Source organism: Peromyscus eremicus, chromosome 12 (assembly GCF_949786415.1).
Source record: "Peromyscus eremicus chromosome 12, PerEre_H2_v1, whole genome shotgun sequence".
Taxonomy (NCBI): domain Eukaryota; kingdom Metazoa; phylum Chordata; class Mammalia; order Rodentia; family Cricetidae; genus Peromyscus; species Peromyscus eremicus.
This window is the reverse complement of record NC_081428.1, coordinates 7,896,847-7,919,790: the sequence shown is the minus strand read 5'-3', so window position 1 is coordinate 7,919,790 and position 22,944 is coordinate 7,896,847. Positions and strand designations below refer to the sequence as shown.

The 22,944-nt window shown below is 45.5% G+C and overlaps 1 protein-coding gene across 1 annotated transcript; it reads right to left on the bottom strand.

The window, feature by feature from the left end:
* Positions 1-508: 508 nt before the first annotated feature.
* Mis18a (MIS18 kinetochore protein A) lies at positions 509-21,544 on the bottom strand. Its single transcript, XM_059277693.1, has 7 exons — positions 21,509-21,544; positions 18,474-18,660; positions 13,188-13,487; positions 11,043-11,109; positions 6,318-6,440; positions 1,618-1,714; positions 509-871 (listed from the first exon to the last, which is right to left on the bottom strand). The coding sequence occupies exons 1-7, from the start codon at positions 21,542-21,544 to the stop codon at positions 791-793; spliced, it is 891 nt and encodes a 296-aa protein (XP_059133676.1). The 3' UTR covers positions 509-790.
* Between the last annotated feature and the right edge of the window lie 1,400 nt (positions 21,545-22,944).

The following is a 22,944-nucleotide window of genomic DNA, read 5'->3' as shown; positions in this document are numbered from 1 at the left end:
TTTTATCACTTAAATATCAATTTAGTTTGTAAACAAACAAATGAACCTTCAAGCATTTTAAAAATCTTTATTCTCTTCCTTATTATAAAATAATAAATGTTCATTATAAAAGTTTTACATTATAGAAAATCGAAATCTAATATGTTACACTAAAATCTTACCCCAGAAGTTACATATTCTTTGGTAAGTATCTTTAAGCATGAAGATCCCACAGCAGGTTGGGATCTCACTGCACACAGGTGTTATTTTTAAGCATGATCTAGTGAACAGCAGGATGGGATCTCACTGCACACAGCTGTTATTTTTAAGCATGATCTAGTGAACAGCAGGATGGGATCTCACTGCATACAGATGGCATTTTAAGCATGAAGATCCCACAGCAGGATGAGATGGTAGTTTATTCTTGCACAAATTTCCAAGTCATTCTAGCAAGTGGACTGACCAGTTTTTCCAGAGGCTTAAGCACTAATCTTCAAAGACTACACCACAAAGCAGATGAGAAAAACAATTAAGATTTTCTTACTACTCACTCTTTAATATCCAAAGTATTAAGTGACAAAGTTTTTAAAAAATAGAAAAATGCATTTAACAAAATGAATTTAACAAAAAAGGACAGAAAAACCACCCCGTTTTTTAATAAAATAAGAACTCACAAAATCTCGTTCTAGCATGTATCATAAACTGGCTTTAAAATTCACATACGGAGAACAGTTACTTCTTCCCCTAAAGTACACAGAAGGAGTCCGACCACCCATGAGGAACAGGGTGGGGCAGGTGGGGTAGGGGCAGCTTAGCGGCAGCAGCCAGCGAAGGACAGTTTTGACTCAACCTCCCACAGCTTCGTCTGCAAGGCCTTCAGGACGTCTTCCATCTACCGGATTGAAAAGGCATGGAGAAACACAAGTGTGAGTATAATTACTGCTCACAGTTGAATGGTTAAAATGAGTCACACCTCTGTGACTGTTATGCACGGCATAGATGAAGATATTCGGCCTAACGAAACTCTTTAGATGAGTGAGTCTCCCGTGAATGAGACATACTCATAATCTTACTAGCTTTAGTCACAACCTAACCCACAATCTACAGCTACACACGAATTCGCCATCCCGTCAGTCTCAAGAAATGTGAGTGTTCAGCAATGAGCCCAATGCCAGGCAAGCCAATCCGCTTAAGGCCACAGGATGGTTTAGCAGGCAAAGGCACCTGCTGCTGAGCCTGACCAACCCTGGCTCAACCCTGAGCCCTGACTGGGGATCCGACACCCTCTTCCAGCCTCCACAGCCATCAAGCACACACATGGTGCACATGCATACATGCAGGCAAAGCACACAGACACGCAGACACATACAAATATTTGTAAACAATTTAAATATTGCTTTGCTCCAGGCTACATTCCTGGTTTAGAATGAGTACTGTTTTGAGCTCAGCATGGAAGGTGTTCGCTGTTCTGTTGACACAGCTTCAGCTCACAGCTCAACTCCCTAATGGATGATGAGCACTTTCTCACCGCTAAAGTGCTAAAAGCAAAACAGATGACATCACAAGGCCGTGGGGAGGGGTCATCTGGTCACTGCAGGAAACTGTTCAAACAAGGGCATAAATTTAGAGCAAAATTACCTGCTTTATAGACTTCTCTATTTCAACTCTGCTTTCCAGATTGAGAAGCTCCTTGTCTTCCGACACGATTTGCTTTTCGGAGGACCCTAAAGTGTAACTGAGATGTGGTACAATACAGAGTTACAGTCTGGAAAGGAACAAGCATCAACTCTGCAGCACTAACACCGCCAGCTCGAAGGCCATTCCTCTATCCCCGCGTAACTGAAGACAGCCGCTCCCTGTTGGTGGAGACCTTCTGAGGAAGCCGTACGACATAATCTCATCCCTCCCTACCGGCTTTGTCCAGCTAGCCCTGTGCATCCAGCTTCCGTTATAAATATTTCACTGTCGGAATAAGCCGCCTCCTCCTCCCCCCCCCCCGCCCCCCCCCCCCCCCCGGGCGGTCACCACGGCTCAAGGCCAGCGGCAAGCAGAGCAACCCTGAGAAACCAAAGCTCACTTTATGTGACTTCCCAGAAACATGGGCGTTTTCAAGTTTGGCTTCTAAGAAGTAGCCAGTTGTGGAACCAACTCTGATTATCAATCTCAGGGTTAGAGAGATAGTTGTAGGTAGTTAAGAGCACTTGCTGCTCCTGTAGGAGCTGAGTTCAGTTCCCAGGACCCCTATGGCAGCTCACAACCGTCAATGACTCCAGTTCTAGAGGATCCGATGACCTCTTCTGGCCTCCAGGGAACCAGGCTTACATGTGGCACACATACATACGTTTAGGCAAAACACCCATAAACACACAATAAAAACAACTAAGTCTGAAAAAATAAGATTTAGACAGCCTCAACATTGTCCTCCAGCCTGTGTTCTCCACAGCCCTCTAGGTTGTGGAGTGCTATTATTAAAAATGTATTTTTAAAAAAGCAGCAGCAGCAGCCTGGGCCATGAGAAAAGGAAGTCTGGTGCCAGCTCCCACATAACTCAACGTGAGGAAGGACACGCAATTCCTTCCCTTCTTTAAGTGTTTTATCCATGTAGCAACTTCACATCATCTGTCAAATAACAAGCCTTCTGGAGCTGCTGAGATGGCAGCAGGTAAGAGCACTGGCTGTTCTCCCAGAGGATCTGGGTTCAATTCCCAGCTCCCACATGGCGGCTCACGGCTGTCTGTAGCCTTAGTTTCAGGGGACCTGACACACTCACAAGGACATATATGCAGGCAAAACAGTAATGCTCATAAAATAAAATAAATAATAATAAAATCATTTTATCTTATATAAAATGAAAAAAAGAAAAGAGAACTAGAAAAAATCATCCTGTAAAAAAAGAAGAAATGAACTGAAAAGACTGATGGCATTTAAGTCATTTTCTGAACTGTAACTACATGTCACACGGGGCAAACACCTCTACAGTGAACCCAGACTCCTCAGCACGATAACCCTGCCCCTAAAGGTACCATGACCCTAAATTTAACTTTTAAGGAGAAAAATAACTTCAATATTGTGACCTTTAGGACAAAATATTCCACCCCTTTTCTTTTATATAGTTTCACTTTGAAATGTTATGGTGATCCTAGCACTTGGAAGACTGAGGCAGGAGGATCACTGAGTTCAAAGCTAGCCAGGGACACCACCACCCCCAATCTTAAAAAATCTGAGAAGAGTAAAGGGAGCTGGGGATTCCTCTCTCTGTTTTCTGACTGAGATGTAATGTGACTGTCTTTCCCACTGACTGACTGGTCCCTCAAAGTCTGAGTCCAAATAAACCATTCCTTCTTAAAAAGAAAGTCAGCTGGGTGTGGTGGCGTACACCTTTACTTCCAGCACTCGGGAGGCAGAGGCAGGAGGATCTCTATGAGTTCAAGGCCAGCCTGGTCTACAGAGTGAGATCCAGGACAGGCTCCAAAGCTACACAGAAAAACCCTGTCTTGAAAAACAAAACAAAAACAAAAACAAAAAAAAAAGAAAAAGAAAAACAAAACAATAATAATGATAAAATGGAAGATAGAAATTTTAATCCAGTAAGGTTGGAACAACTCTCTTTTTTGTTTGATTTTTGTTTTTGTTTTGTTTTAGGTTTTTTGAGACAGGGTCTCGTTATGTAGCCCTGACTTGCCACCACCACATGGCTTTATCATTATTATTTTTAAGGAGAGAGCTTGCTGGGTAACCAAGGTGCTTTAAACTCCCGACCACCCTCCCCACCTCAGCCTCTGGAGTGCTGAGGTTATGGTGCATCACCACACTTGGCTGAAAGGCCCTCTCTTTTATATGCATGCACACCCTCAGTTCACTGTCACTGACCCTGGTGAGCATCTCACAGATTAAGGGGGCACGTGTCTGGGACCCAGCCTTCTACTCAGACATTAAAATCATGAACCACCATATACTACATGCTCTGTAACATGGAACACTGCTTGCTTAGTGATTCTTCCATGTGAGTTGGCTTACGGATTATAAAATTTTGATTTAGACTTGTCTAGTTTCAAAAAACGCCAAATACAAAGTTATCAATTAATAATAACTGGATAAAAATTACTTAAATTTTTTTTGGGGGGAGGGTGTTTCGAGACAGGGTGTAGTTTTGGTGCCTATCCTGGATCTCGCTCTGTAGACCAGGCTGGCCTCGAACTCACAGAGGTCCGCCTGGCTCTGCCTCCCCAGTGCTGGGATTAAAGGTGTGCGCCACCACTGCCCGGCCTGTTTTAAAAATTTTTGAGGAGAAAAATCTAAGAAATTAAACAAGCATGATAAAAGTACCTCAAGTAAGGAAAGTATAGTCATTTTCTTTTCTTCTTAAATTGTTCTTTCCTGATACACAAGATCTTAGGGTCACATCTTTACAAGGACAAATTAAGAGGCACTGATATCAACTGATTTAATTTTGTATTTCTTATTTTAAAAGGACAGTCAACTAAAGGCCACTGAGACATCTGACATTGTTCTGAGGGGTAAGGTTTCCCATATCTAGCACTGGGTTTTTTATTTGGCAACCCAGGACTTCTAGGGTGAGCATAATCCCAGTGTAGGGTAACTCCAATGAAACTCAGATATATACACATATATAATAAAATAGCTTTCCATACGGCTTTTCAAGTGATCAAAGCTGTGGATGGCTGACGGCTTCTAGAGGAGGGAGTCAGTTTTCTCTAAGGAGGAAGCCCTGGTAGGTGGACCGTGATCTGTGGACGGCCACACACATGGAGTATAAGCCACACAAACTGGACTTGATAGGTTATGAAAGCGGCCTGAAGTTTTGGAGGGAAGAAGTGGGAAGAAGGAGCTGGGAAAAGTTAGAGTGAGGAGGGTGAATATGATCGATACATTGCATGAAATTCTCAAAGCATTACTAAACACTTTTTAATTATAAAACTATCTGAAATTAGGGGCCTGTAGCACCTAATTCACATTGTTTCCTAATGCTTTTTAGAAATCTTGCAGAATACAAATATTTCCTTGCATTTTTAAAAAATACAGAAAACAAAACAAAAACAAAAAACCAGATAATTCTTTATTATAGTAAATAACTAAATTTATATTTCTAGTCTTCTAGAATACCAAAGGGACTCCTTTCTTAACCAATTTTGAAATGCCAATTCTTCAGACATTCTTTTTGGGAGTCCGAGGGCATTCTGAGAGTCTTATGGATCCTAAGGCTAGCTCTCTATGTAGCTCTCTCTATGATCCTCCTGCCTCCACCTGCCAAGTGCAGAGATGATGGTATGCACCACCGTGCTGGGCTCTGAACCAAGGGTTTGTACATACTGCGCTCTACCCACTGAGCTACAAACACCCTGATCATCTAAGGCACAAGTTCTCAACCTGTGGGTCCCAACCCCTTTGGGGAGTTGAGTGACCCTTTCACAGGGGCTGCATATCAGATATCCTGAATATCAGATATTTACAGTATGATTCATAAAAGTAGCAAAATTACTGTTATGAAGTAGTAATGAAGTAATTTTATGGTTGGGGTCACAACATGAGGAACTGAATTGAAGAGTCACAGCATTAGGAAGACTGAGAACCACTGCCTGAGAGGTTAATAATGGGGATAGGAAAGTGTGGATAGTACATACTAGTCTACACAATTGCTTAAAAACATCTTGCTAGGCATACTCACACTCATGATCCCAGCATCTGGGAAGCAGAAGTAGGGGATTATGACTTTGAAGTCAGCTAAGAGTACGTACTAAAACTGGTAGTGGTGCACAGCTGTAATCCCAGCACTCGGGAGGCAGAGGCAAGCAGAGCTCTGTCAGTTCAGGGTCAGCCTGGTCTACAGAGTTCCAGGACAGCCAAGGCTACACAGAGAAACCTTGTCTCAGGAAAAACAAAAACAAAAAAATAAAATAAAATACAAATAAATAAACAAAAAACTCAACCGATATTTGTTTCAAAAAAAAGTCTCACATTTTCTCCTATAATTGGGTGTCTGACTTTCCCAATACTAAATAAATTAGACACAAAGTGTATATGGGGGTGGGGGTGACTTGCTGGCTTTACTGTCAGGAACTTTTACTCTAAAATGTATTTGAACCCACCAGTGTTGATTTAGTACAGTTGTTCTCACACCAACTTCTGCAAACCTAACAGTGAGAAATCAGTCACGAGGCAGCCACTTAGCTCTCAAACCTGCCTTTCAATCAAACCTGCCTTTCAATCAAACCTGCCTTTCAATCAAACCTGCCTTTCAATCAAACCTGCCTTTCAATCAAACCTGCCTTTCAATCAAACCTGCCTTTCAATCAAACCTGCCTTTCAATCAAACCTACCTTTCAATGGCTTCAACGCTGAGGCAGAACAAGTCCCTCTTGTAGTCTAGGTTCTTGGGAGTGCATCTGTACACATAGCCAAGGCGGAGGGAGCAGCCTGTACAATACAGAGTCTCAAGAATGCTGCAATAAAGAAATGACACTACTTAGGGAGAATGTATGAATGCGTATGATAAAATCCACAAGCTGAGGGCTGGCAAGACGGCTCAGCAGGGAAAGCTGCCAGGCATGACAACCTGACTCGATCCCAGAACCCATATGGTGAAAGGAGAGTTGTCCCTGACCTCTATAAACACACACAAAGACACAGATAGACAGACACACACACGATTTAAAGAAATAAAAATAAATTAAACACCACAGGCCCTGAGTTGCCTCAGGTGAAAAGGGGCTATTCTGACCACTTTGTGTTATTGTTTTCCTTTTGTTTTTGTTTTGTGTTTGTTTTGTTTGGGGGGGCACTGGGTCTCACTATGTAGCACACCCCCACCTCAAACTTTTAGCAGTAGTCATTCTGCCCATCTTCCCGTGGCAAGTGCTGGGGTGACAAGCATGCTCCACTACAACCAGCCTCATTCCGACTGTACTAAGTCACACACACACACACACACACACACACACACACACACACGTGAGCTGAGTGTAGAAGTGCAGTCAGCTCTAGGCCACACTACTTTGGACAAAAAATGACAAGGAACATAAACAAAATGCTGAGGCAGGGTTTTCCAGAATATATAGTCCTTGATCTGGTATTAAGACAAACTTTAAAATCTGGGAAAGCAACAAAAAGAGTCTGCACATCCATAACACTCTTGGTAGGAAGGTAGGCAATTTCCCTGTAATGAAATTAAGTAAATATTTCAAGTTTTCCGGCCACCAGGGGTCTGGTGTGAGCATCAACTCTGTACTGTGGCACAGAGCAGTCAGACATACAGAACTGAATAATCTGCTCCCCTAAACACAGCCACACAACACAAGCCCAGCCCAGGCCAGGTGGTGGCACACACCTTTAATCCCAGTACTTGGGAGGCAGAGGCAGGTGGATCTCTGTGAGTTCGAGGCCAAACTGGTCTACAGAGCAAGATCCAGGACAGGCTCCAAAACTACACAGTGAAACCCTGTCTTGAAAAACAAAGGAAAAAAAAAAAAAAAAAAAGAAGAAGCTTGAGCCATAGACCATCCAGTTTGTAATTAATATAAGCCTCTGAGTGATTATTTTATAAGCAGCTATGGGACCGTGGGTAGGAGAGATTTGTCTGGACCTTGGGGCCGGGCTGGACCTGAGAAACTTCCCACTACATCACTGTCCACCCAGATACTCAGAGATGCTTTTTAATTAAGGCAGCAATATATGGAACAAAGATCAGCACCTGGTAAGATTTCATTAGTGAAATAATTGGCTAGGTAATCTGCTACTTATTTTATATTAAGTCTCTATGGCATTTAAAAAAAGATTTTTTGTAAGAGATTAAAAAAAAATATTGGGGTTGGAGAGATGGGTCAGTGGTTAAGAGCAAGTACTCTTACAAAAGATCTGAGTTAGGTTCCCAGAACCTACATAACAGCCCATACTACCTACAATCCAGTTTCAAGGGGATCTGCCCTAGTTAGGGCTTCTACTGCTGTACCCATGACCAAAGCAACTTGGGGAGGAAAGGGTGTATACGGTTTATACCTCCATATCCATAATCTATCACTGAAGGAAGTCAGGGTAGGAACTCAAACAGGACAGGAACCTGGAGGAAGAAGCTGATGCAGAGGTCATTGAGGTCTGTGTAGCCTTAACTGTCCTGGAACTGACTATGTAGACCAGGCCTGCCTCTGCCTCCCAAGTACCGGGATTAAAGGTGTGCGACACCACCTGGGGGAGGCATTTTCTTAAGTGAGAGTCCCTCCTCTCAGATGACTTTAGCTTGTGTCAAGTTGACATAAAGAGCCAGTACGGGATCCAATACCCTTCTGTGGCCTCTGCTAACACTGCACCCACATTCACAAACCCACACACATATACATATACACACACTTTAAAAATAATAAAGTAAAAATTTTTTTAAGAACTATAAAAACAGCTTAGGGGCAGGAGAGATGGCACAATGGTTAAGGACACTTGTTGCTCTTCCAGAGAATCAGGTTTAGTTCCCAGCACTCACATGGCAGCTCATGATCATCCATAACTCCAGTTCCAGGGGATCTGATGCCCTCTTCTGACTTTGTGGGCACCAGGCACACTTGTGGTGCACATAGATACATGTGGGCAAAACATGTACACTCATAAAATAATAAATCTTTAAAGAAAAAAAAAACAAGCAAATAAAAACATCTTAGTAGATCCCAAGTAGAAAATCCCACCTACACTACCAACAGTGAACAGGCAAATCTACATGAGATATATATCTATATCAAGCTTCATAATAATTAGGAGGCTACAACACATTGTCAATATTGTAATCAAGAAAAAAGATTTAGAAAAACCTGAGATTTTAACTCCTAGGATATACTGATAATAAATGGATAATCTGAATTTTCAAAATCAGTCACGATACCTACAAGAGCTCACATGAGCCCCCTCACATCTCGGCACCATTTGAATGTGGTCTGTCTTCCAAGTTCATAAAGAAACTCCAGTGAGACAGTACACGGCCCTCAGAACTGGGGTCTCTTGAAGGTGACTAAGACTGGACAAGTCATCATGGTAGAGCCCCAATGGCTTTACAAGAGGGAGAGACCAGAAGAGACACACACCCACACAAGGTTCTGTCTTGCCACAGTATACTCTGCACCACCTGGGACTGTCATCAAGAAGGCTACCACTGGACGTGGCCCTTAGACAATGTACCTCCAGAACCATAAGTCACAGCAAACTTCCTTCCTTCATACCGCAGCATGGTCAGGTACTTCATCACAATCCAACTGATCCAGAACTAGAATCATCTTGGGGAACAGCAGGAGTGTGTGGCCACCATCAGACTATAATTGAACAAGACTGAGAAGCACCACCAGAAACCACAAATGACTTTAATTAAGGAACCTGCTCAATCCTAAGATCCTCCATGAGGGACGGATCAGAAAAGCAGGGAGCCGTACTTCTGGAACCCCCGCTTGGGCTCCTGCCGACCACTTGAATGGCTCAGCTGGACACTCAGTAGAAAGGACACCCTAAAGCAACCCAGTATTTCACAAGGCCTGGTGAGACCCAGGACAACTGAAGGCAATACAGATGACGGGTTCAGAAGACACAAGTAGACAGTCACTTCAGCTCACTGAGTGAGAAAGACAGTTCCCTTCTCAACTCTCAACCAGTTCTGATTGCTAAAGAACAGTCAGCTCCATGTCACACTGCTGTCCACACGGCTGTACACTGTTCAGCACCCCAGAACAGACCACAGGCTTAGCAAGACAAGCAACAACTGTGTGATCTACTGTTTATCCACTGCAGTGGAACTCGAGCTACCTTCAAGCTGATTTCAGGAGAACACACTAAGCACAAACAGTGGACCTGGGACACAGTCACGACATACTGGAGGAGGTTACATCAGAAGACTGAGTTGGAAGCAGAGAGGAAAGAACACTGCAGAGCAGTGAGGCCAACACCAACACCCTGGATGGACTGCAGTCAGTGCCGCAGCCGAGTGAGGGGCAAACCCCCGGGCTTGTTCTCTTCAGCCACAACATGAGACGTGATCTAAAGTTGAGATTTCCAGGAGACAGCTAGAGAGATGGCTCAACAGTTAGAGCACCGGCTGCTCTTGCAGAGAGCCAGGTTCATTCCCGGCACCCACACAGCAGCTCACACCTGTCTAGTACTCCTAATTCCAGGGGATCCAGCGCCCTCTTTTGACCTCTGTGGGCATCAGGCACACGCATGATAAACATACATACATACGTGCAAAGACTCATACACACAAAATAATAAATAAATCTAAAAAACAAAGGTGAGATTTCTAAATTGTAACCACCCACCTGCCAGCAACATAATCTGACACGCCTACACATTATCTTTACCAATATCCATGTAATTTCCCTTGAGTTTCTCTACCGCTGTACTCGACCCTATTTGAACAGGATATTCCAGCATTATTAAAGCTCTAATGTCAGTACCACCTTTGCTTCTCTGGGCACTACCTAACATTCATCTCTACACCTCAGCAAGACACGGTTCCGACTTGGGGTAGCAACTACAAAAGGCGGGGCTTCCGTTCATTTGCTGAGGACAGCACTTGCAGCCACAAGATGACAACCATGACAAGGTGGCTGTCCTTCAGCCCCAGCAGTGGCCACATGGAACCTAGGACTGCTGTGCTGTGGTTGGGACTGCTTGTTTAGGGCCACAAACGGCCTGTCTGTGTACCCAGTCGGCTGTGGACGCGGATTCTGGATTAGTACTTCCTGTCTGTGCTGGGACATGGAAGAGGCAGCAGCACTGGGACAGGGCACCTCAGACTTGGAGATTTTAAGATAGATATGTTCTACACTTACCTCCCATCTTCTTCAGCACCAAACCCAAAGCCCTAAAGTCGGTGTCAGCGACCCCTTCAGAAACTTAGAAACTTCCACTTTCCTATCTAAAGGGACTCTCACCACTGAATAATGGGTTTTTACTTCTTTTATATATGTTCAGTGACCATGAAAAGTTACATCTCAAGCAATCTCACAGATTGGTGGAAGACTCTTCCTTAAAACTAAACATTTTCTATGACGCAATATTCACATCAACACCTCACTTACCAGCCGTCTTCGCCTTCACACTTGGACAGTTTCTGTTCTTTATCCACAGACACGTTGGAGGAAACACCTGGGAAGAGAGCGGCAACACTTCATTAGTGTGGTTTGTTATAACACACCTGAACACAGACAACTTTTAACTCAACTTTAACTTTTATTTTAGAACTCAGGGGGATAGCGAAAAAAAAGGAGCCCAAAGACGGAGCCCACATACATGGTTCAAAACTAAAGGTGCAGGGGCCTTCTGGGCAAAGAAGGTGGAGTAAGAGTCATTCTCATCCTTCTCTGAAAACTAACAGTGTTAATAAAGCGAACAACATTACCCAGGAACATCAACGACAGAGCTTGCACTGTGAGAATCGCAAGCTACAAAGAACAACTACCAGGTAGAGAGAATCGGGGTCAAGACCAAGGAAGATGGTCATCCCTGCACCTCCAGATCCAACACAGAGCTCCTCTAAAAGTAACGGAGCAGGTCCCCAGACAGACATCTTGGGCTTGGACACGTCAGTTGGACCAGAGAAGCAGTACAAAACATTCCCAGAGGAAAATGGAGAAGCAGCCTCTCCAGTTCACCCTCCTCCACAGCCGCCCTAGTAAACCCCATGCCCACATATTCAGTTGCTCCCATTAGAAGCCGGGACGTATCCCATGAGTTTACTTTGGTTTTTACAGCTCTGGGTATCATGCCAAGCAAGCTCTGCCTCACAAACCTTCCTCAGGCCCTGAAACCTCAGACCACCTCTTGCCTGGACGACTGCTGCAGCACAGCTACAGCAGTGTTACCCTTCCCTCCTTGCTTGTTCCAGAGTCGACTGTCACTCCTCTGCCCCGTGTTCACTCATCCGATAGATTCTCCAAGTCCCTCCATTTCCTGGTCCCTTTCTAAAGCTTGTCTACACTTAGGCAACACAAGCCTGGGTCCCTTCCTGGGGGCAGAGGGGTGGGGGAGCAGGACCCAAGTTAGTATCTACGTATAAAGATAACAAAAAGAAATTTTCCAGCACCCAAACTTGACATTTCTGTGGGGACTGGAAAGACACTGGTGATAATTATACAAGCGATGGGGAAGTCACAAATTTTTTAAATTTTTATTAATTTATTTTTGAGTGTTTTACCTGCATGTGTGTATGTGCGGCAAGTGCATGTGTGGTGGCGCCAGATCCCCTGGAATTGGAGTTACCAACAGTTGTAAACAGCCCGTCAGTGCTGAGAACTGAACCCTGGTCCTTTGCAAGTGCTCTTGATCCTCGAGTCCTCTCTCCAGCCCCTATTTTTTTATATGTTAATAAAACTACTGGGGTTGAGAGATGAGTTTATAAATATATTAAGAAAGTTGCCAGGTGGCGGTGGCGCACACCTTTAATCCCAGCACTTGGGAGGCAGAGCCAGGCAGATCTCTGTGAGTTCGAGGCCAGCCTGGGCTACAGAGCGAGATCCAGGACAGGCACTAAAACTACACAGAGAAACCTTGTCTCAAAAAACCAACCAACCGCCGGGCGGTGGTGGCGCACGCCTTTAATCCCAGCACTCGGGAGGCAGAGCCAGGCGGATCTCTGTGAGTTTGAGGCCGGCCTGGGCTACCAAGTGAGTTCCAGGAAAGGCGCAAAGCTACACGGAGAAACCCTGTCTCGAAAAACCAAAAAAAAAAAAAAAAAAAAAAAAAAAACAACCAACCAACCAACCAAACAAACAAATCCCATCCCAATTTTAGGCTGTCCAAATTAATGGTGGCAATGCTGGGTGGATCACCCAGCAAAGAAATCGCCTACTCATTGGCCATATAGCACTCAGGAACTCACTTAATCGGTCCCGTTATCACATGTATTCGCCCTCACTTTGGCACAAGCTGTTGGACATGCCCACAAGTCCCCTCAAAGAAGCTGGATGGTCTTAACATTTGGAACTGTAAGAGCCATGGGGTAACAGAGCCCACCAGATCTGAAAAACCTTGACACGCCCCTGAAGGAAGCACCTAGCTAAGACGCCTGGTCACTTGTTTCTGGATAACGTTCACGACAATGCTCAACGATGCTCAACCCTGCTGGGGATGGCCGAGCCCACTGACAGGAAGGGCCCTCCTCCCCTTTGCTCACCCCCAACCCCCGGGAACCCAGGAACCCCTCAAGCCCCCGGGCCCGAACTGACAGCGCAAGAGGATGCAGTTGCTGTCCTCCTGGCTGGTCACCCAGGTGAGCGAGTCGCCCAGCGGCCGGCGACAGCGCGAGCACAGGAACACGAGCGGGTTCTCCCCGGCCGCCGCCGCCGCCGCCGCCGCCTTCTCTTCGCACGGCTCGGGCTCCGCCTCCGCCGCGTCCGCGCTCGACATGCTCGCCCACTGCTGAAGCAGCCGGTGGCGGCGCGAGTCTTCCGAGAGCCGCTTCTCCAGCAGCGAGGGGTCGCTCCACTTGCCCTGGCGGTTACATACACAAGAAGCAGAGGAGCAACCTAGGGAGCAAGAAGCCGCCATGAGCGACAAATCTGCCGCGCGCCCCAGAGCCCCACGGGAAAAGCACAGCTGGGCATGCGCGAGGACCGAGAGGCGGGGCACCGCTCGAGGGGCGGGGCCTGAGGACCCGGCAGCACCTAATGCGCGTGCTCGTCGCCCGGCTGGCGCGAGCTGCGCCCACTGCGCCTGCGTCCTCACGCCTCCTTCGACTAGGAAGCCGAGCTGGAGGTGTTGGCGGGATACCTTCGTGCACCCTCCGCTACCTCTGGGGAAGTTGAGGGTCTCAAATGAGTGGACACGCCCGTGCTGGGTTAGCAGAGCAGGGCGGTGGTGGCGCACGCCTTTAATCCCAGCACTCGGGAGGCAGAGCCAGACGGATCTCTGTGAGTTCGAGGCCAGCCTGGTCTACAGAGCGAGATCCAGGAAAGGCACCAAAACTACACGGAGAAACCCTGTCTCAAAAACACCAAAAAACAAAACAAAACAAAACTCAGGCCTAGTGGAGACTGGGGCCAGGAGAAGTCTAGCCATGGCGTTGCTGTGGCCCCTCAAGGACCAACCATTGGAGTATGTGTGAGGATACCATGCCTGAGTTAATTAGCTTCCAAGTAAAAGAAAGTGCTTCAAATAGTTCAGGGTTTTTCCACCCAGCGAATTGTCTCTTTTCCTACTGCTTTTGTAGAGTGTGCCTGGCCTACCCTTTCTGTGTTATGTGAGTAATACAACCCACATGAGTTGTGGAAGTTGGGTAGTATCTTTGGAATTCAATGGGCAATTGTTAGCCTCAGACATCGGGATCCTATGATCAGTACTTAAAATGCTATAATAGGATATCCCAGTACAGTGATCTTCATTCTCAGTGAATACATCTTGTTGCAAGAAAATACAGCTCTCGGGCTGGAGAGATGGCTCAGAGGTTAAGAGCACTGACTGCTCTTCCAGAGGTCCTGAGCTCAATTCCCAGCAACCACATGGTGGCTAACAACCATCTGTAATGAGATCTGGTGCCTTCTTCTGGCCTGCAGTCATACATATTGTATACATAATAAATAAATCTTTAAAAAAAATACAGCTCTCACCTCAAAGTGACTTAAGAGAGGGTTTATTATGGAGCCAAATATGAGTGGCCATGGCCCAAGAACACAGATCCTATGTTCCAATGTGACATCAGTTACGTGAGGTTTTAATTGTGTGTGAGGGGGCACAGTAAAGAAACCATCAAAATGGCCCATTTGACGATTAAAGAGGAAGGTTTTTATTGTAGATAAGAAAAAGGAACTATCGAGGCATCTGGAAGAGTTCGGAGCAGAGAGAGAAAGCAGCAGACTGCTGGACATGGCCAGGGCTATCTACAAGGAGGAGGAATAGCAGGAGAGAACAGTAGACGTGGTGAGATTGGGGGGTGGGGGTGGGAACGGAGCCTTGCCATTATATAGAGAAGGAACAGGTATCTGGGAGAAGGGAAGCCTGTGAGCTAGAACAGGCCTAGGAATTTGGGGTAGAGGAGGAGGTGAGAAGGGCCAGAATGCTCGAGTTGGCAGTTTGAAGTGTATGACAGGTACTTGTGAACAGGGTCTGTGGGAACCTGGAGGCCAGCATGGCCTTTGATATGCAACCATGGGCATATGTCAATGGAGAGCTATATGTCCCTTCTGCCAGAGAGGCAGGGGAATGACTCCTTTTGGAACCTGTTTCATACGTTCCTGAGGAATGCTGACTTTTATTTAACTTCCAGAAATCCTTCTGCGGTCCAGTCTGGCTTAAGGTGGGCCAAGACTGTCATTTCTGGATATATGCATTTCCTGAGACTTAAGGGAACAGAACAAAGAATGCCATAAACGAACAAACTTTTCAACTACACTGTGAGTTGTATCAGGAAAGCAAGTTACAGCAAAGCAATAGGAACCCTCTGCTGTGGACCTCCAATGCTATCTGGCCATATTCTTAGCATTTGGCTTTAGAAGCTAGGGATCTGATTGTATATATCAAAGTCTTTACCTCATACAGGGGAGGGCAGTAAATGACCATAGAAGGGGACTAAAGATAATCCAAAATGATTGGGCTCTGAACTTTACAGCGTTCTAACCTCTGCAGTCATTGATGTTCTGATCCCTCAATTAGCCTTTGTGGTCTCTGCCTCTTTCCAGGAATTTTCCTTCAGAGTTCCAATACCCCTGGTGCAGGCAGGAAATAGCAGTCATTGCAAACACTCTCAAACTCCTGCTTTGCTGAACTTGGCAGGGTGGGAGAGGAAGGGAAAGAGAGCTTGGAGATAGAAGAAAGTTCAAGAGGAAATGAATGGATGAGGCCTTGGCCATTGTGCTGGAAGAATTGTGGATTGATTTTTATTTATATTTATTTAAGGGGAACCTGCAGATGTTGGAAGGCAGAGGACAGCTTGGAGTCAGTTCTTTTCCTCCTGGAGTTTAAACTCAGGCTTGCTGCCAAGCACCTTTAACCTCTGAGTCATCTCTCCACCCTGAACTAGAGATTCTCAAAAGTGCACTGGCAGCCGAGGAAAATGAGAAATTAATAACTGCTGATTACAATCACAGACTGATTTTAATTGCATGCACTTCCTAACATTTGCACACCAGAATGACAATAAGATGTGATTGCAGGTCCCCAGAGGCGGGTGGCTGACTTCTCTGGTAGGCAGGTTTGATTGCGGTCGCATTCAAAGACCATTTAGATGTGTGTGTGTGGGGGGGGATCCAAATGGCACCAAAGGCTGCCTTCCCTGACCAGCTGGCACCAGGAGAATGGCACACTATCCCCTCAGCCCCCAAGGACCTTCTTTCACCCTCAGAGCCCTTCTTAGGGGATACAACCCACTATAGGTTAAGCCGGGAGCAGGGAGGTGGTGATATTTATATCTGTATTCCACACAGAACTCAGGAATATGTCTCACCTTCTTAAAAGTCCTCAGAGGCAGGTCGTTCTTTAAATAGTGTTTCTTCGCTCTTCTATGTGGTGAGTAGAATCACAACTTCCCAGCCCTCAACCGATTCTTGTGAAAGTTAAAAACAAGTAGGGAGAGCATGTGGTTCTCAGCAAAACCATAATACAGTGGAGCTGAGAAACCCACATGCTTAATTGATGCATCTCATTCTAACCATGAAAAGGCTGAGGTCTATGGGGTTCATGAGTAACTGTTCAGATGACCGGCAGGGATTTATGAGAGCCTGGTCTGTTAAATATTGAGCACACCCCTCACCTTCCCCCACGGAAACACCTAGAGAAGAACAACGTCACCATCCATATCTTGGTTACAATTTTAACCGGAAAGAAACAATGCTAACGGTCAAGGTCGTGGAGGCATTTGTTAATATAAGTATGTCATTGTTATCTCAAAGCGTCAGCCTTTGTGGGAATATTAGTTTTCTCTAATGCCAAAAGGTGGGAGGAAATGTTTAATTTGTTATTCCCCCTGGTTCTTTTTAAAATCTAGATTATTGTCACACCATTAAGTTCACCATAATAGTTAGTAATCCATTAAACAGAAGTAAAAATTTCGAATTAATCTAATTAAATTATGCTCAATTGGAAATGAAGGAAGGAGAGCAAGAGGGTGGAAAGGTAAATATATATAATTCCTCAGTTTAAAATACCTGCACAAAGATGTGAAATCCTCCCCCACACTCCACCTGACCTGTATTCACCGCATACACTACCATGAGCAGTAAGGTGTCTATCTCTGTTATCCACACCAGTCTCTGGCACGTCCTTGGCTTCCCCTCTCCTTCCCAACTTGACCTCTTCAGAAGGGGACCAGGAAGTCATTTTGTTGGACATCCTTGATTTAGCTTTTTCCCTAATGTCTTAGTCAGAGTTACTGGGTTCATGTGTTTAACAAGAGCACCACAGAGGTCATGTGTCCCTCATGCACACGGTAAGGGACAAACACAGTCATCACTGCTTGTCAGTGATTTGAAATGTAGCACCTGGAAGTTTCTTGTGATTGTTTTTCTCTGTGTAAACAGTATTTTTTATATTGTTATTCAAATTAGTAATTTGCAATTTGGAGATTCTTGTTAAATTAGGCAAATATTGTTTCTCCTCAAACTTTCACCTACTAATTTGACATCCATCTTTACATACCTGCCAGAGTCTTGCCCTCTGATAGTTGTGCTGTGTTTCTTCCCATCCTATAATTATGTTAGGATGAGCTAGCCTTTGGATAACTTGTTTATTTCATCAATCAGTTATCAATATGGGCTCACCTGTAGCTACTTTTTCTGTGGTATGCTGTGGGCGGAGTTTTTTGTGGGGACCACCAGTCAGCTCTGTCCTACCAGCTGGCTCCCCAAATAACCACACAGAGACTTATTATTAATTATAAATGTTGGCCGATAGCTTGGGCTTGTTACGAACTAGCACTTCCATCATAAATTAACCCATATGTCTTATCTACATTCCAAAATGTGGTAGGACAGTTTTCAGCATGGCATATTCATCTTGCTCCTCTCCGCGTCTCCTAGCGACCGTGACTCTGCCTTTCTTCTTCCTCACATTCTCGTTTTGTTCATAAGTCCTGCCTAAACTTTTCCTGCCTAGCTATTGGCCAGTCAGCTCTTTATTAACCAGTGAGAGTAATATGTATTTACAGTGTACGAAAAGATTGTTCCACAGCAGTATGCCCTCTAATACTACCACCACAGATTTTTATACTTTTCATTTTTATACCTTTCCACATTCTTAAATTTTTATGTTACATATTCATTTTAATTATTTTAATAATGGTTGATTTAAGGGCCTTGTCTGCTAATTCCAGTATCTGGGTCGTCTCAGAATTGGCTTCATTTGCCTTCATTTTCTCTAGATGGAATGCCTTGCTTTTTCTGAGTCTTTTGGAGGCAGAGTGATCTTTCCATTGTATGTGATGGCTAGCTTTAAATTTTAGCTTTCCACAACCTAGAGTCGCCTCGGGGTTCCTTAGATCAGGCTGTGGGCATGTCTGTGGAGCATTGTTTTGGTTGCCTTACCTGAAGTGGGGATAGAAGACCCACTCTGAATGTAGGCAACACCACTGCAGAGTGAAGAAAGCCCGCTGAGCAAAACCAAGCAGGCAGCATGTATACGTTCACTGCTCTCTGCTCTCAGGTGTGATGTCACAAGGCTGCTTTGTGACCCTGCTGCTGCCTTGACTCCCGCACAATGACAGAGTGAAACCTGGAGTTATAAACTGGAGAAGCCCTTGCTCCCCCAAGTTGCTCTAGTCAGGGTGGTTGTCACAGCAACAGAAAGTAAACTAGGCCACTGCCATAGTAGGTGACACATGGAGACTAGAGTCTGCTGCATCCTCTGAACTGTGGGTTTTTGCCTATTGTGACCTATTTCATTTTGATTCTTTTCCTCACTCAAGGATTTGACCAAGGTTATTTTTTTAACTGTGGAATGAGGGACTGAACCTAGAGCCTGGAATATTGATAGGCAAGTTCTGTCTCTACCACTGAGCTAACACACACCTTGAACAACATAAACAGGTTGGGGCAGGACGGGGGGCGTTCTGTAGGATTTCTTTCTGTACACTGTGAATATGTGTTGCTCTGATTGGTTGATAAATAAAGCTATTTGGCCAATGGTGAGGCAGTACATTCAAACTGAAGACGAGACAAAGAAGGGTGGTATTGGGGGAGACACAAGCCTGCCACCCAAGGAGCAACAAGATGCCAGCAGACCAGTAATGCCACAGCCACGTGGCAACATATAGATTAATAGGAATGGGTTAACTTAAGATGAAAGAGCTAGCTAGTAAGAAGCTGAAGCCATAGGCCATACAGTTTGTAATTAATATAAGCTTCTGAATAATTATTTTATAAGTGGCTGTGGGACCATGGTGGAAGAGATTTGTCTGGACCTTGGGGCCAGGCTGCACCAGAGAAACTTCTGTCTACAGGGTGGTAACTATGGCCTTTTACCCTCTAAGATTCCTCTACCCCATGCCCATTTAAATACTCTCCTATGCCAAGCTCTGCCCCCTGACTCCCAAAACCAATTAAATCTTTGTTTTCTGCTTGAATTCCCACTGGCTTATGTTGTGATGGCTGGGGGACGCACCCAGGAAAGACATCTATAAATACAAACCTCACCCCTGCTGTTCCCTTATCTCGGTGTTGTTATCTATCTTGTTGCTGTGGCTTTCTGTCCCTCTCTGGTGCCTCTGGATAGTTGTCTTATTATATTTTCTCCATATTTTGCAGTTATTACCTGAAGATCTATTAGTAGGATATGTGCTACTCCACAATTATAACAACAACAAAAACCAGGCCGCCTGATTGGGGTTTTAGTTTAATACTTTTATATGTAAACAATTTAGAATGGTTGACAGTTATTGCATTTTTGCAGCTTCCTAAAAATTTTTATGAGCCAGGCGGTGGTGGTGCACACCTTTAATCCCAGCACTTGGGAGGCAGAGGCAGGCAGATCTCTGTGAGTTCAAGGCCAGCCTGGCCTACAGAGCGAGATCCAGGAAAGGCGCAAAGCTACACAGAGAAACCCTGTCTCGAAAAACCAAAAAACAACAACAACAACAAAAAACCCAAAAGCAAAACAAAACAAAAAAAACATGAAACATGTTTAATCTGATTGATATTATCAATAAATTCTGACAATAAGTAAATCATGATCTTTGTCTTAAATTTTTTGCAAAGCACCCAGAGATGTTAAGACAAATATAGGAATGAATTAAAAATTCAGCAGAAACTTACTATAATAGGTCAAAGTAAAGGAACTGAAACATGTAGATCTAAAGGAACAGGAGCATGGGTATCTCATCAATTACCTCATGCTGTGTAAGAAAGCACCCCAAGATTAGTGACCTGAAATTGCCATTTGCCTAGGGAGATGGCCCCGCTGGTAAACTGCTGCCTGCCTTGCAAACATAGGACCTGAGTTCAATCCCCAGAGTCCGTGTCAGAGAGTGACCAGGTGTGACGGACGGTGCATGCTAGCAGTCTCGGCACTGGCGGGGGGGGGGGGCAGATACAGGCACCCCTGGGGTTCACTGGCCAGACAGCCTGGCCTACATGGTGAGCTCCGGGCCAGGGGGAAACAAGGTGGATGGCTCTTGAGGACTGATTCTTCATTGTTCTCTGGCCAGCACACACACACACACACACACACACACACACACACACAAACACACACACACGGGGACGGATGGGGAAGGGTGGGGGAGAGAAGAGACGGGGGAAGAAGGGAGAGAGAGGGAGAAGGCATATTAACACACACACACACACACACACACACACACACACACACACACACACGGGGACGGATGGGGAAGGGTGGGGGAGAGAAGAGACGGGGGAAGAAGGGAGAGAGAGGGAGAAGGCATATTAACACACACACACACACACACACACACACACACACACACACACACACACGGGGACGGATGGGGAAGGGTGGGGGAGAGAAGAGACAGGGGGAAGAGGGGAGAGAGAGGGAGAAGGCATATTACCACACACAAAGAACAACCATTCCGGCTGCTGGGGTTTGCCTGGCTCTTAACTGTGAAACTTGTCCCTGCTGCTAGTGCTGCAGAAGAATGGGAGTGTGCCAGACCTCTTAAGACAGTGGTTCTCAGTCCTCTAAATGCTGTGATCCTTTAATGTATTCTCCATGCTGTGGTGACCCTCAACCATAAATTATTTAGTTGCTGCTTCAGAACTGTAATTTTGCTAGTTATGACTCATAATGTAAATATCTGATATGCAGGATATCTGATATGTGGCTCCCATGGGGGGTCCTGACCCACAGGTTGAGAACTGTTGACTTAAGATCTTGGCCTGGAACTTGCACATCTTTGAGTTTTGTTTTTTCAGTGCTGGGAGCTGAATGGACCCGAGGCCTTGTAGATGCTCTGCATTGTGGTCTGCCATTGAGTCACATCCCAGGTCAATACAACGTCTCAGTTGCTGTATCAATTACTCAAAGCCAAAGCAAGTCACAAGGACAGTATCCAAGGGCTCGTCACTGTGGGAAAATGAATTACTCAGTATCTCTCTAACACTACCGAGGAACAAAAAGGAGTGACTGCTTCATGCAACATGTTGACAAAAGAAGCTAGAGCTCAAAGGGTGTGTACCGGGCTGCGTTTTGTGATTGATCACGTCTATGGGTTTTATTGGAATTTCTGGGTGACTGGGTGAGAGGAGCGACACACCAGCTTCCTTGATATGTACCTGGGCTTTTATGCTAATGAGGGCTTTTATGCCAATGAGGGCTTTTATGCTAATAAGGTGATTTGTGGAGACTCGGATTGTCAGAGGATCCAATCACAAGCTAACAAGAACTGGAACTCAGCCCACACTTTAACCTCTAGGGAGGGAAGGCTACATCTCACCTTGAGATTGAGATCAGCCACTTGGATCTAGGGATTTCATGCTTCACCTCTGTGCTCTATAACCTAGAGACCCTGTACAAGAAGGTTGGGGTGCAGGAAATGCTGGGGTATACATGGAGAAGGCCAGGAAGCTTCCTACCTCTTTATCCCTATACCTCAAAACCAAGGGAAATGCCAAATAAACCCCTTAGCTTCCCTTGCTTTTACTCACATGCTTCTAGCACCAGCTTTAGAGGGCACGCAGCTAAGCAATACCTCCCACGGCTTCGCTCTAGGTAACTCCTCTGACATGTGCTAACAGTTGTCCAAGTTGTTCAGAATTTGGAAGACATTCTCGTCTGTCTTCAGTGAGCTGGCACACTGCCCCTTGACTTGTTCCTGCACAGAGGGGGATGTTTTGACGTCAGAGAGCTGAACAGTTCACCCTTAGAGCTTACTAATGTCACTGTGTTCTGAACATGTGACCTCTGAAGAATCCTGAACTGGACCACACATGCACAGGCCACCCATCACTCCTTCACTCCATCACTCCATCACCCCATCACCCCATCACCCCATCACTCCATCACCCCTTCACTCCATCACCCCATCACTCCATCACCCCTTCACTCCATCACCCCATCACCCCATCACCCCATCACCCCATCACTCCATCACTCCATCACTCCATCACCCCATCACCCCATCACCCCATCACCCCATCACCCCATCACTCCATCACCCCATCACCCCATCACCCATCACTCCATCACTCCATTACTCCATCACTCCATCACTCCATCACCCCATCACTCCATCACTCCATCACCCCATCACTCCATCACTCCATCACCCCATCACCCCATCACCCCATCACTCCATCACTCCATCACTCCATCACCCCATCACCCCATCACCCCATCACCCCATCACTCCATCACCCCATCACCCCATCACCCCATCACCCCATCACTCCATCACTCCATCACTCCATCACTCCATCACTCCATCACCCTATCACTCCATCACTCCATCACTCCATCACTCCATCACCCCATCACTCCATCACCCCATCATCCCATCACTCCATCACTCCATCACTCCATCACCCCATCACCCCATCACCC

Coding starts and splice junctions, on each gene's coding strand:
- Mis18a (XM_059277693.1), bottom strand. CDS start 21,544: ATGTTGCATGAAGCAGTCACTCCTTTTTGTTCCTCG. Junction 6,441..11,042: donor TGTGAAGGCGAAGACGGCTG/GTAAGTGAGGTG, acceptor TCTTTATTGCAG/CATTCTTGAGACTCTGTATT. Junction 1,715..6,317: donor AGCGTTGAAGCCATTGAAAG/GTAGGTTTGATT, acceptor ACCACATCTCAG/TTACACTTTAGGGTCCTCCG.